This window comes from Equus przewalskii, chromosome 2 (assembly GCF_037783145.1).
Source record: "Equus przewalskii isolate Varuska chromosome 2, EquPr2, whole genome shotgun sequence".
Classification (NCBI taxonomy): Eukaryota; Metazoa; Chordata; class Mammalia; order Perissodactyla; family Equidae; genus Equus; species Equus przewalskii.
The window spans coordinates 113,789,742-113,802,350 of NC_091832.1; the positions used below are offsets into that span (position 1 = coordinate 113,789,742).

Consider the following 12,609-nt stretch of genomic DNA (forward strand, 5'->3'; position numbering starts at 1 on the left):
TGGGGAGGGAAGGATGAGATGAGGGCCAAGAGGGATGTATCGTCTTTGTAGATAGATCATTGTGTGAAGTTTGGAATTTACTTTAAGAGCAGTTGGGAATTCATCGATTGGGATGGTCAAAAGTGGCAGTGGCATGATCTGACTTGCCTTCCTACAAGTGCATTCTGATAGTACAGCTGGAAGCAGAGAAGTGGTATTTAAAAACTATTATAGTACAGGTGAGAGAGAAAAGTGTCTTGAACCAGATGGAAGTAGAGGAAGTGATGAGACTTGATCAGATTCTCATACTGCATATGTGTTTTGAAGCTGTTGGCTATAGGACCTGCTGATGGACTGAATGTAAGATAGAAGGAAAGAATGGAGTAAACAATATTTTCTGTGTGTTAGTCTGAGCACCTCAGTGAAAATATATTTCAAACCACTTAGAAATATTTTTCTAACATCTCCAAAATTTTTGAGGAGCAATTATTTGTAACATTCTTATCTGCTACATTATACTTATCTGCCTGGAATGCTACCCTCTCCCTGTTTGTCTCCCATCTCTTTCATCAACTAACTGATATTCCTTCTTCATGACTCAGTATAAATATATCTTCCTGTAGATTCACAAAAGGACAGTTTTGATGCAACACTGAGCATCTACTAAGGTGAAATTTTTGAAGCGCCATAAATAAAGCAGAATGGATGGAGGACTTCAATTGCTATTAGTCTTAAATGGCCAAATCAGTGTGTCTGCCAAAGTCCTTTCCTGCCCAGAGGACAATTTCATTTCCCAGAGATAATATAACTCTAATGCTAATGCTAACAACATATACCTTTCCAGCATTTGCTAGGTTCCAGTTATGTTGTTTGCACTTCACATACATTAGCTGATTTGATCTTCAACAACTCTGCGAAGTTACATACAGTGCTGTCATTATCCCCCATTCTACGGTAAAGGAATGTGATCTGGCCAAGGTCACACAGCTACAGAAGTGATGGAGCAAGAATCTAAATCCATTCAGTCTGGCTCCGAAGTCGGTGCTCTTCTGTTATTCTGACTCTACCACAACAGAATAGCGACAATTCTAGGGAAAACTGTTCTGGATCTAATTCTGAACAGAAAGAAATTGGTCAGTACAGTGAAAGCATCAAAAATCTTGGAAGAAAAAAATGTCGTTTTGGTAGAAGGAAGAGAGGGATGACAGAAAAGAAACTGGAATTTATAAGTACAGAATCAACATTGGTAACAGAATTAAAATCTAGGACTAGAAAAGAGACTATAACATCCCTAGACACATTTAATAATTTTGTTTTCTGACCTTAAAGAATCAGATCCTACAATAATAAAAGAACATTTAAATTTCTGAGCACTGTTGTCTGTCACTCCTGAAAAATGAGAAAGACTCAACCCAGCAAAGCAAGTTATCCCTATAGACGAGATAAAAACATAGCTGGATGCTAATATAACTTTGTGGGCTTGTATCCAATTGAGTAACACTATGTCTAAAGGAAGCTGGACTGCACAGCAGTCTATAAACAGATTTCTAGTGGGCTGTGTCTTCTATCTCGTCTAGTTTAATAGTTCTGTTAATGACTTGCATAATAACCTCAAAAGTCATTTTATCAGCATACAGCGTGGATGCAGAATTAGGAATTGAAAAACCTGAAAGGCTTTGTTCAAATTGAACAGATGCTAAAATAAAAATAAGTTTAAAGTCTGCTAACTGGGATCCAAACATGCAATAATCTAAATACAGGATTGGGGAAACAGTGTTAGCTGAGAAGACGATTTAAGGAAGTTGATGCAATCTTTGGTAAAGTTATTCAAGGCCACTGTATATCTGTTTTTTTACTGACAAAACAAATAGCTTGTTTAGAGGATCTAAGGTCCATTCCATCTCAAAATTCTATGAAATACTTAATGCTTACTATTGTTCTTAAAGCCCTATGTTCTGTAATTGGTTCTTCCTTTTTGGATTACTGATTTCTTAAAATGAAAATGAAAACTTGGGCCTTATTCAGTGAAATAGACTTTTCTTTAAAAAAAATCCACATTTTAGCTATAATTTTGAGTACTTGCCATGTGCTACATCCTGTGCTGGGTGTTTTATATAAATTTTATTTAATTCTCACAACATTTATTCATTCATTTGTTCTAATATTTACTGACTGCCTGTTATGTGTTGGGCATTTTTAGACCCTGAGAATACAACAGTGAATAATCATCCTTTAAAGGAGGTTGATTATTCCCTTTTTGTGATGAATAAACTATGGCTGAGAGAGATTAAGAAATCTACCTAAAGTACTACAGCTACGAAGACATATCAGCTAAAATTCAAACTCATGTGTGTGTTACACCTTTTGTACTACCAGAAAGACTAACAAATTGTTAACTTACAATGAACCCAAAGTTAACTAAATTCGGCTTTACGTTGCCCACAAGGGGGCAGTGATTATTCTTATTGAGCAGTATCATGGGCTGGATTACAAAAACCGTAAAATGAGAAATTTACACTCAATTTTTTTTTTTTAAGATTGGCACCTGAGTTAACAACTGTTGCCAATCTTTTTTTTTTTGCTTTTTCTCCCCAAATCCCCCCAGTACATAGTTGTATATTTTTGTTGTGGGTCCTTCTAGTTGTGGCATGTGGGAAGCCACCTCAGCGTGGCCTGACAAGTGGTGCCATGTTCACGCCCAGGATCTGAACCAGCGAAACCCTGGGCTGTCAAAGCAGAGAGCACGAACTTAACCACTTGGCTACAGAGCCAGCCCCATCATTCAATTTTTAAATCTCCAAAAACATTAAGAACTAAGCAACTTTCTAAACAATTTATCAACAAATGATAATCACTAATATAATAAGAGTCTAAGAAATTTTTATGCTGATTTTTCAAGGCCTTCCAGTCATTTCAGTTTAAATAAAGTAAAATACCAAGTAGATTTCTAGAAATTAACAAAGATTGAATTAAATTAGGTATTAAATTAACTCAGGTAAAATTGTGAATATGAAATACCTTCTTCATCTTCCCACTCTAGATCTAAGGATGTGCTGTCATCATTTCCACTAGTTGATTTAGTTTTGGTCATCAAATCACAACTGCTTTCTGTATTTGGTGTCAAAACTGTAGCATCTGATGAAAGTCCTACAATATACACCAAATACAATTAAATGTGGCCATGTGTACTCTTTTACCACAAACATTTATTTTGCAGTAATTGTCTCTCTCCAGATATTATTATTCCCTTTAACATCCTAAGAAACAATTATTGAAATCATTACATTACTAAGTTTCTGTTAGGAACAGTATGAAGGGCTTTTTTTCCTTTCTTTCGTTTTAATTTTTTTGTCATCTAGCACAGTAAACATGCAAATTTAAATGAATTATAAACTTCTCAAATATGATGAACTCTAGGTAATATTTTTTTTTTTTTAAAGATTTTATTTTTTCCTTTTTCTCCCCAAAGCCCCCCGGTACATAGTTGTGTATTCTTCGTTGTGGGTTCTTCTAGTTGTGGCATGTGGGACGCTGCCTCAGCGTGGTCTGATGAGCAGTGCCATGTCCGCGCCCAGGATTCGAACTAAAGAAACACTGGGCCGCCTGCAGCGGAGCGCGCGAACTTAACCACTCAGCCACGGGGCCAGCCCCGTCTAGGTAATATTTTTAATAGTCAATTTCAAAGAGGGACAAAAGAACAAATGAAAAAATAAAAATGATAAAACAAATAAAGAGCAATCTGTATTTTCAAAAGGAACCACAACTATACTTCCATTACTGGAAAGCATAGGAGTTTTGACTCTAGAAACTTGGAGAACAACATTTTAATCTTATAAATCAGTTTGTAATAAGTAGATTAAGTACACTTTTGTACTATTTCCTCCCATCTTCTCTTTTTGTGGGAGGGGAAAGGTGGGTTCAGAAGAGAAATGGAAAAAGGAGTGCTTGACTCCCTCTATGGATCTACAGAAATAGCCTGAGATTTTTCTTTGCTCCAACTCCTTTTAAAAAAGGAAAGATAAAATTGTATAATTATGGACTAGTTAATGACCTATCTGGGCAACACGAATTGAAGGGTAGGAAGTTCTTCTATAGAAACAGAGCCAGGATCTCCAATTATCTGTTTAACGTAGCATAAAGTAAACTTAAAACCTACACAGATATTTTAAAAGACTTACTACTACTTCGAAAAACTTCGTACTGTGACTTTATATTTCTCAAACAAGATTCAAAGTCGTCTTCTGGTCCCGAACTGTAATAAAAGTGAAATAAATTTTTTACATATTCACAGTAGATGCAACATAATGCACGCTTAAGTTAATGAAGGCATTTTGGCTTGAAGGTCTATCCAACACAAATTCATAATCACTGTACAACTGAATAATCTAATGAAAATAGGTCTTAATTTTCTTAATGCTAACAGTAAACTAAAAACAGTAAGATTTTGGTTAATGTTGAAGTCAAAATCCAAAGCTCAGCCATAAGCCCAACTTCACAATTTACCATAATGACGCATGAATGAGGTTCTCTGAGTGAGCAGGAAACACTCGTGGAAAGGTGACATCTGAAATGTGTCTTCCCCAAAATGATCACGCATAACTTTATAAAACAAGAGAGGGGCTAAGGCAACCACAAAGGACCCGGGCATAAACAATGCATCAAGGCATTCAGTGTGCTGCTGCATGATCTTCTATATGGAAGATGTGGCCACTCTTAAAAATGCAGTAAAGTCAATTCAAATACATGATCACTTTCCAACATAAAGAAAGCAAATGTGCTCAGTATTCTTACAAGACAATGTCTTTGAAAAGCAGTACTATTTTAGGGAACATGAATGTGGATACGTGTACAAACATCCAGGCGACCTGTGTTCTCTTTGGAAATAACGTTTTCTACCACAAAGGGAGGGTTTACCTTTGATAGTCTCCATTGCTTGAAGGGTGGTATCGCTGCACAACTCTCTGCCTTTCTTGCTTTGGAAACATAAGGCAATACAAAATCACTCTGTTATAAAATTATATTTTTTAAAACCATTCATGCAACACTGAAAAGGATTTTTTTCTAGTTTCTAGAAAAATAAAACTTAAAAAGTTATTCTATTTTAGTCTTTTTCCTTAAATGCATCACTGCTCCCTTCTAATTATGAGTAGAATTTCTCAGTTTCTGATCCTTAAGCGGTCAGAATATTCATACTGTTACTAAAAATAACTTTTAAAACAAATATATATTGGTGTACTCAACATTCATATTACACCTAAGAACTTCTAATAACTGGAAAGATGAGGGGCAAGAAAGAAATAGCTAAAAACAGTAAATGAAGTTCTATTCTGGGTGAAATAAGTAGCAAGAAAACGAAAGATCTAGAAGACCTGGATGAGTTAATTCAGAAATAACAAAAACAAAGGATTCAGAAGACTCTGTCAGAGTTGTGGCTCTGACAGTTATTAGCTGTGTGTCCCTGCATGTCCTTCACTTTCTGTTTCTTCATCTGTAAATTACAGATGGCTGTAATACTAATACTGACCCAGCAAACCCACGGCGCTATTGGGAAAACCAAATGTATGTACAGGTATCTGAGTATCTTTGTGGTTAGTGTATGTTGTATACACTTGTTATGTGTTCCTATACCAATATTTAGTCAGGGAAGAAAAAACTCAAGAGAACTCAAACAGATGCTGCATATGGAATGCTTCTGGTCTTTAAAAGGTGAGCAGTAGAGAATTTATTATAGTAAAAAGAGGTGTCTAAATTATACCCAGAAAAATATTATTTCTTAGTAGAAGGTTAATTTTAAACTTTCCCACTATTTAGAACTTACTATAAAAAAAAAGATACTCCCCATATAATCTAATTAATCTGCTGAAATACCAAAAAGAGAGAGAGAGAGATAAAGGGCACAGGTCACATTAGAAATCACACAGCAATATAATACACACGGTTTTTCAGTTTCTCTAAGTTACAACAATTACTATGTGACATGATCAGTTAACACTACCGTGGCGAGTTCACACAGGCCAAATACAGAGGGAGATACTAAGCAGGATACTGGCTAAGCAATCCTGTGCCTGAACTCTGGCTCCGCCATTTATTAGCTGTAGGATCAAGCAAGTTACTTAACATCTCTGTCGCTTGGTTTTCTCATCTACAAAATGGGGATTAAAAACACAACCTATCTCCTAGGACTGCTGTGAGGATTAAGTAAGGTAAAACATGTGAACTACTTAGAACAGTTCCTGACGCTTAGCCAGGGCTCCAGAAATGTCTATGATTAACAGCTGTATGGTATTATGGTAATACAATATGAGCATATGGCACGAAAGATATGATAAATGTGTTGCCTTCTCTGATAATATGCCAAAGATTTCTCAAGACTCAAACTCCCAATCTCTTAAAGACACAAGAATAAAGAAAAGAAAAATACACTATTTCTATGGAGCAAAATTGCCCGGCTTAGCAATTCTAGGAAGTACAAGGAATTCTAGCAGTTCAAGGAACTGTTAAAACAAAAACTCAAAAATGCTATAGAAATTATATTTAAAGGCTGGTTTTGCAATGTTTCCATCTAAGAATATATTTATTTTCCCAAAAGAAGTCTGGGTTTTGGAAAACTAAATTTCATCTTTGGGATAAACAAGAATTAGCTTCTGCTAAATTAAAGCTAAACAGCATTCAGTATCAAGCACATGATTTGATGTTATTTCTGGCTATGAAAGACCAACTAATTTGCCTTTAAAATTCCTAAGAATATATGCATCAATACATTAGTGGTTAAACAAGAAGCCCTTGATTTTAGGGGGAAAAAAGTGCCAACTAAGCTTTGTCGGAAAGAATCAGGAGAAGAGCAGCCCTGACGTGCGCGGGGGCCTCTCCCTCACCTCCAAGAGCTTTCGCTGCTTTGCTGCCCTGGCTGCTTCACGCTGTGCAGCGTATAAAGCTTCTTCTTCTAGTCTTAACTTCTCCTCTTGTAAGGCTAACTGTGCATGAACAAAACAATAAGGATTAACAAAAATCAGAACCTGTCTAACTGCTCTAAAAATAAAATGTCTCTATTTATAAAATAAAAAATAAATTATTAAAAAAATGATCTCTACGAAGCATAACAGAATTGAAATTTTTGTGATATCTCGTTTCAATTTCTCTTTTTACAAAATAATTCAAATGATATCAAATATATTACAGAATTTTTCAGAAGCTGTAGTAGCCTCTAATTTGCATAAAGATAAAACTGTTTCTTTCTTTAGAACATGCAATGACCTTCATTCTCAACAATTGTTCCAATGCCTATCACCCTGACAAGTTTAATGGTTTTGGTTCTGGTAACTCCAAGGTCTTTAAAACTAAGGCCAATCATGTCACCGTCCACCACAGTGCAGGAAGCTTTCACAAAGTCCACACCTCATTGATGCACATGTCCTGAATTTTACTATCAGGCTATTAAAAAATTACTTTACAATTACTTTACATTTAAGTTCTTGCCATTCACTACAGCATCCAAAATGCTTTACTGATAATCTATTGTATATCAAATCAAACTGAAAAATCAAATTTCAACACAATTTTTTTCTTTAGCCTAATATTAGCATCTTTTGTGTAGCTTAAGTTAATGCTATTGAAATCACTAATTGGCACTAAATAGACTATTTTTAAATGTATAATGGAATATGAATGATTCTATTTAGTTTAGTAAATAGCAAAACTGTAATTACAGGCCATTTCCATAAATATATTAAAATAAATATAACATTTATGATCATTAGAAGTACCTGATTCACTTACTAAGAATAAATAAATGCAAGACAAACAAAAAGACAAAAAAAATACTTATTGTGAAATAGAGTAATTTTTTAAAGTTGGTTTTAAACACAAAGGTGGATCTATCTTGTCAGAGTCCCTACTTGTGAATTAAAAAATTATTTTTATAAAATGTATTATCTTTATTTTGGGGCAGCATCTCATTTCTGATAAATTAAAACAAGTTATAATAGGGTGGAATAACTTTTTGACTTTTAAATCATTTCCATCTGTATATATCTAACTATAAGTCCAATGACTGATCATATGCAATATATTATTTAATGACAACTTTCCCCTATAAACAGAGGTTTTATGATAACATATATGTAAGCAACATAAAAGACTATTTACCTCTTTTTGAATTTTCATATCAAGATCTTTCTGTTTTTCAGCAATAGAATCATAATGCCTCTCTCTCAGGTCAACAATTTCTTCCTCAGTAAGAGGCCTTACAGCGAAAAATGAGGGAGAAAAAGAAAGAAAATAAAAAAAAACTTCTGATGAATCCAAGTCCAAATAAAACACTCATAAAACCAGTGAAATTCTGAAATTTTACTGTAAAAAATGTATTAAAGCAATTTGATGCTATAATATCAATTGTGAGAGTGAAAGAGCATACATTCTAACATGATATAATTTGGGATATAAGTTGAATAAGATGATGTATTCCCAGCGTATTTTTTAGCACTACAACTTTTAAGAAATGTGGACTGCATTTACCTTCACTTTGGCTCTGCTTCAGCCATCTGACCATATCCCAAAACGTTCATCATAAAATAAAAACTTCAGTAAGCTACACTGCCACCCCAGCCCTCACACCCTCTGGGACCCTCAATGCTCATTCCCACTATTTATCCTGCTCAGTCACTCTGGCCACCCCAGGCCCTTGATCCTTCCCTTTCCTCCCAGTCTATCCATCCTGATCCTCTCCTGGCCTCACTTCACCTAAACTAACGTGGACACCATGGCAAACGTGAAGTATTTTATCATCAATATGCTCCCTTTCTTGCACTCCTATCAATAAGTCTTACTCTCCTAGCTTACTCACTCTCTGACCTTGGATCATTTCTGTGATTAGCCCTTTCTGCTGAGAGCTGCTAGAGAAAATCCAACATCTATTGGCCCTCAGGCCCCAGCAATAACCCTGTACTTATACATGGGCAACTCCCTCTCACATCCTATGTTAACTACTTCGAAACCTTCACATACTCCTTAAGTTCCTCATTTGAACTTTTCCCTTAGAAGTTAAATTCTCCCCACTTTGAGATATGGGGAGCATCAAACATCAATTCCCTCAACTTCTTGCCACTCCTCCTCCCACTTGAGTCTGCCCTTCCTCTTCTTCCCTCTGCCCTCTAAAGAGGTGGCGTTCCTTAACTCGTTCAAGGCCACCTGCTACACTGATACTCTTGATTCATTCACCAGTGATGCCACCTTCCCTCCGCCACTCCAGAGAGTTCTCTGGGATATTGCTCCATCACTTAGCACCTCTCTTTCATCTTTAGCCTAGGATTCACCTCTCTTCCATGTGAAGTAAGAAGGGAAGAAAGAAAAAAGGAAGAAGGAAACATTTTCATTCGACCTATATCTATCTCTAGCTACCGCTCCCTCTCTCCTCGTTTCAGCCAAAATTCCTGAAAATTAAACGCATATTGATAGCACATCTAGCACTTACTATGTGTCAGGCTTTCTTGTGAGTGCTTTACATATATTAACTAACGTCAGTCCTCACATCAACCCTATAAGGTAGGTATAGAGATCATACATATGAGGGAAATAAGCTGAAGACAGATTATGCCCAAGTAAGTCACTTAGTTCCTAGGCGGCAGAGCTAGAATTTGAACCCAAGTAGACCAGCTCCTTAATCTTAACTACTGTGCTTCTTCGACCTTCTGTGTCCTTACCTCCCATTCTCTACTCAACTCACAGTAGTCCACCTCCACTTTCATCGCTCTAATAACTCTAGCAAAGGTAAGTGATGGCTTCTATGTTGCCAAACACAACAGACAGTTTTAAGTCCTTATCGTATTCAGCTTCATGTGACAGTGCTGACCATCCCCTCCATTCCGTCTGTCTGCCCACCTCCTTCCTTGGCTTTCCATGCTCTCCTGGTTCTTTTTGTCCATTGCCTCTTGGCTGTTTTCCTCCTGTTTCCCAACCTCAGGCAGGTGATCTTGATAATTATCATGGTTTTAACCAGATCCGTGTAAGCTAACGTCTCCTACTTCTGCTCCTCTAGCCCTAACTTCTGCCTAGGGCTTTTGCTTTCTTTCTTTCTTTTTTTTGGTCTTTTGAGATATAACTTACATAAAACAAAATACAAATTTTAAGTGTTCAGTTCATTAAGTTTTGACAACTATACACTCATGTAACTGCCACCCAAAGCAAGATACAAAGCATTTCCATCACTCCACAAAGTCCCCCTCTGCCTCCTTCCAGGCAGTTCTCCCACTTTGTTCATGCCATTTCTTCTATCTGGAATGCTCTCCTCCTCTGGATAGTTACCACTTACCAATCCTTCAAGTATCAACCCAGGTGCATCTCCTTAAAGAAGTCTACCTGGACATACCTCCTCTTACACATTTTGGGCAAAGGGTTTCTCCTCTAGGTTTTCCTTGTGTGTTTATAACTGCTATTTAATCGCTTTTCCCACCTCACATTGAAATTATCATCTCCACGGACTATCTCCCATACCAGGATATTCTTTCTTCTAATGTAGAGAACCACGTCTGCTTTTTTTTTTTTTTAAGATTTTATTTTTCCTTGTTCCTCCCCAAAGCCCCCTGGCACACAGTTGTATATTTTCAGTTGTGGGTCCTTCCAGCCATGGCATGTGGGACGCCACCACAGCACAGCCCAATGAGCGGTGCCATGTCCATGCCCAGGACTTGAACTGGCAAAACCCTGGGCTGCTGAAGCAGAGAGCATAAACCCAACCACTCGGCCATGGGGCTGGCCCCTCATGTCTGCTTTTTAAATCCCAGCGTTCAGCACAGTGCCTGGCCACATGAGAGTTGTTTAATAAATCTTTGCTAAACTAAGAAAGGTAAAGAATATACATTGAAAATATGAAACAGTATACGAAAATATTCTCTTGATATTAAGAACTCTCTTTTGACTTAGATGGTTCTTTTTCAAGTAGCTCATGTAATTTAAAAAAATATAAAGAGGCTGCTTAAATAAATTAAGAGTGTCAAGGTTCTAGTTACTATTGAAAGATAAAAAATGTTATTAGTAAAACAAGTTTTAGAATGTCATAAGGAAGGAAAAGGGAGATAATGTTTAAAAAATTCAAGGAAATGTATTTATCAATATTAAATTTTTTTTTAAAAACTAAAAATACATAAAAACTTAGGTTCAACAGGAAGAACCTAGGCACTTATGTACATTAAATTCTTCAATGTTTGAAACAATCTTTGGAGATATGTTATTATTTGCCTCAGTCTTAGAGAAAGAGAAAACTAAGGTCCTGATGTTTAATGCCTCAAAGCAAGCAAATGACGGAGCCTGGACTCTCAGAGGGCTTCTTATAGTTCACATAGAAGTTGTTTTGTTCTTTTTTAAAAAATGGTCTTACCTATGACTGCTTCCTGGGCTTTCCCCCTGTACAAAAATTAATTAAACAATTAAAGAAATTTCATTAGCTGAATTCTATTTAAGGCAAGCCAATAAAATTATTTAATCACAATATTTTCTGCTTATCTCTTTTTATCATGGTAAACAAATTTCATTATTAAAAGTGTTTTAAACAAAACGCCTTAAAATTTTACTATTTCTCCAAGGCAAAATTTAGTTTAACATCTGGCTTAACTATATAACAACTAATTGCTGGACATTTCTTAATTTTTTCTAACAAATATGTATTCTATACGAAATGACCTTTTGGGGTCAGGAGGTACTAGACAACATATTCTCTATGCCCTCATCATTTACAGTTGATCCTTGTTATTTGCAGATTCCCTATTTGCAAATTCACCTATGATCTCAAATTTATTTGTAACATCAACACCAATACTCCCTGTACTTCTGTGGTCATTCTCAGACTTGCGGAGAGCACCAGAAAATTTGAGTTGCCCAATAGGTACAGTCCCAGCTGAGGGAGAACACAGTAAGGCTCTGCCTGCTCGTTTCAGCTCTCGTGCTGCGTCCTCGTCACAGTCTATTTAGCACCAGGTCTTCTGCATTTGCGTGCTCTTTTGTTGGTAATTTCACTGTTTAAAATGACCTCCATGTGTAGTGCTGTCTAATGTTCCTAATCCGAAGAATGTTGTGATGTGCCTTATACAGAAAATACGTGTTAGATAAACTTCGTTCAGGCATGAATTATAGGCTGTTGACTGTAAGTTCAAACTTAACAAATCAGTAATATATATTAAAATAAGGTGTCAAACAGAAACGTGAAGCAAGGTTATCTACTGATCGGTTGACAAACATGTTGTGACCAGAAGCTCACAGGAACCTAACTCTGTATTTCCCCAAGGAGCAATGTTCTGGTAGTCACTAATTCAGCATTCACTGCAATTTTATAGAACTTAACTACCACAAATAAGAAGAAGCAACTGTGTTTGTTTTCTTTCACAGGGTGATGAAATTACCTACAGTTTTTTCCTCCAAAGCAAACCATAACTACTTTCAAGACTAATTTGGATTTAGACATCTTTCTTACACATTTAAGCTATTCACATCTGATAGTTAAAATATATGACTAAGTAACAACAGGAATAAAATTCCAAATGGCCCAAAAGAATGTAGGAAATAGCACTACAAAACAGGATGATGTCCAACTAAAACAAATATGAAATATGATATGAGAGTGGGAAAGACTGGTTAGCAAAA

At 36.2% G+C, this 12,609-nt stretch overlaps 1 protein-coding gene across 3 annotated transcripts in view; it reads right to left on the reverse strand.

Annotated features, from left to right (window-relative positions):
- Nucleotides 1–12,609, reverse strand: part of AP1AR (adaptor related protein complex 1 associated regulatory protein) — a 34,554-nt gene that overhangs the window by 2,670 nt on the left and 19,275 nt on the right. The window contains exons 4-9 of one of the 3 annotated variants that reach the window (XM_070609380.1): nucleotides 11,351–11,376; nucleotides 8,125–8,221; nucleotides 6,855–6,953; nucleotides 4,894–4,952; nucleotides 4,158–4,231; nucleotides 2,998–3,126 (exon numbers count right to left, since the gene is read on the reverse strand). In XM_070609380.1, the coding sequence (XP_070465481.1) occupies nucleotides 2,998–3,126; nucleotides 4,158–4,231; nucleotides 4,894–4,952; nucleotides 6,855–6,953; nucleotides 8,125–8,221; nucleotides 11,351–11,376 (484 nt within the window). The remainder of the gene's footprint in view (nucleotides 1–2,997; nucleotides 3,127–4,157; nucleotides 4,232–4,893; nucleotides 4,953–6,854; nucleotides 6,954–8,124; nucleotides 8,222–11,350; nucleotides 11,377–12,609) is intronic. The other 2 variants (XM_070609381.1, XM_070609382.1) reach the window with 2 other exon arrangements.